This window comes from Austrofundulus limnaeus, unplaced genomic scaffold (assembly GCF_001266775.1).
Source record: "Austrofundulus limnaeus strain Quisiro unplaced genomic scaffold, Austrofundulus_limnaeus-1.0 Scaffold330, whole genome shotgun sequence".
In the NCBI taxonomy this organism is placed as follows: domain Eukaryota; kingdom Metazoa; phylum Chordata; class Actinopteri; order Cyprinodontiformes; family Rivulidae; genus Austrofundulus; species Austrofundulus limnaeus.
This window is the reverse complement of record NW_013952732.1, coordinates 87,884-89,744: the sequence shown is the minus strand read 5'-3', so window position 1 is coordinate 89,744 and position 1,861 is coordinate 87,884. Positions and strand designations below refer to the sequence as shown.

General features: G+C 40.8%; 1 protein-coding gene across 1 annotated transcript in view; it reads left to right on the top strand.

The window, feature by feature from the left end:
* ext1b (exostosin glycosyltransferase 1b) overlaps window positions 1-1,861 on the top strand; it is a 136,864-nt gene that overhangs the window by 103,794 nt on the left and 31,209 nt on the right. The window contains exon 4 of the mRNA XM_014022448.1: window positions 213-332. Within this exon, the coding sequence (XP_013877902.1) occupies window positions 213-332 (120 nt within the window). The remainder of the gene's footprint in view (window positions 1-212; window positions 333-1,861) is intronic.

Genomic DNA, 1,861 nt, shown 5'->3' with positions numbered 1-1,861 from the left:
AAATAAAGTTCTAAACATGACCACAAATAAGCAGCATGGATGGAGAGGGGGAGATGTTTGTGAAGGAACACTTGCTCTAAATTTCAGCTTTTATCTTAAAGATTGTTTGGTTTGAATAAACCGACTTTCATTTTGGTTCAAACCTTCCAAACGTTTTGCCTGATTGTAGCTGTGAGAAGTTACGGAGCTCAGAGACTGATTGTGTGTTTCAGATCCCGACCACGGTGCACTCCATCCACCAGGACCGGATCCTGTCCCTCAGACAGCAGACCCAGTTCCTCTGGGAGGCCTACTTCTCCTCTGTGGAGAAGATTGTGCTGACCACGCTGGAGGTGAGGGCTTGAGACGCACACACACACATGAACACACACTTCCTGCCCTCCTCTGTTCCACTTCTTCCTCTTTCATCCATCTCTTCCTCAAAGGGCTGCGGCGCCGCCTCAGACTTTGAGTAATTTGAAGCTGAAATCAAAACAGAAGGTCGCTCGGTGCTGTTTACAGAGAACTGCAGGAACCCTTAATGGGAAATTTCTCACGGCTTTATGAATTTTTATTGAAAAGAGCCGTGTCTTGTTATGAGATTATAAATGACATTAGCAGAAATCGCAAGCGCCGTTCTTAAGGTAGAAGATTTCAGCCCGTGACCTTCAGCCGTATTTTGGCCCAGGTTCTATATTTCATGTGTGTCAGCTGGCTCTTTAGATTTGAAGGATGGCAGTGAAAACAGTTTGTAGTTTTGTCCTTCGCAGATAACACACTCCAGATATTATGAGCTGTTTGTCAGTGGATCTTAAAAGTGATGTATGAGTTTTATAAAGTTGTCACCGAGTGTTTTTGATCTCTAAGGTCGACAGAATCTCCTCAGACCTTCAATGATCCTGAGAGGCAGGAGTCGAGGCTGTGATGTGGACTCTGGGCCACCGATTTGTTGTGAGAGCTGAAAGGCAGAAGCTGTCAAACGTTGAGCTTCCTCTAAAGACAGGCAGGGTTCAGCTTTAGGGAAAAGGTGAGGGATTTTGACCGTTGGAGTAGAAGCACTGCTCTTCATCAAAACGAGCCAGTTGAGGTGGTTTGGGCTTGCTGGTTTGCTGCCTTTTCTTTTTACGAGAYGTTTCAGAACTGGACCTCAGGGTTGGCAACGTCTCAGATAAAAAGCAACATTCATCATCTTTGAAAACTTTTATAAATTTCAGATTTTAACTAAAACTTCGACAGAAAATGGCTTTAATGATGTGGAAAGGGTCAGTCTCAAAGTCCAGAGATTTCTTTACCTCCTGTGATCATTAGTTATGGATTCATAGATGTGTGTTAGCATTAGCCTCAACTCTACAGTAACTTMGTGCTTCGTTTCAGTTTTCTATGAAAGACTAAATTTTGTTTTATCGGTGGTAGGCACAGCTAACGAAAAATGTTAGCTTGGCTAATTTGCTAACTTTGAATACAGCTGTYCTGCCAAMTTTAAGTTAGCTAACAGCTAACTAAAAAATAGCATCAATAGATTTGCATCAGTTGAGAAAGGGTTCTGTGCAGACTCAAAGTAGGCGTGTCACAAGAGTAGGTGTGTCTAAAGCATCAACGCTGATTGGCTAGTTGCATTTGCTCTGTTTTTCAAAAAAGTTTGGTTCTTCTTTTTCGTTTTTCTTTCACTTTTGACTTTAAATACTTTCACATTAATTTTAGCAGCCAAAACTGCTTTTTTAATGAAACCACAATGTATCATTAAAACTAAACATTTAGTTCTCCCTATTTCTAAATGTCTAAAAAAAACTACTACAGACTGATGTCGCTCTTATTTTGACACTACGTCTGCATATTCATAGAAGAATAGAATAGAATAGAATAGAATAGAATAGAATAGAAT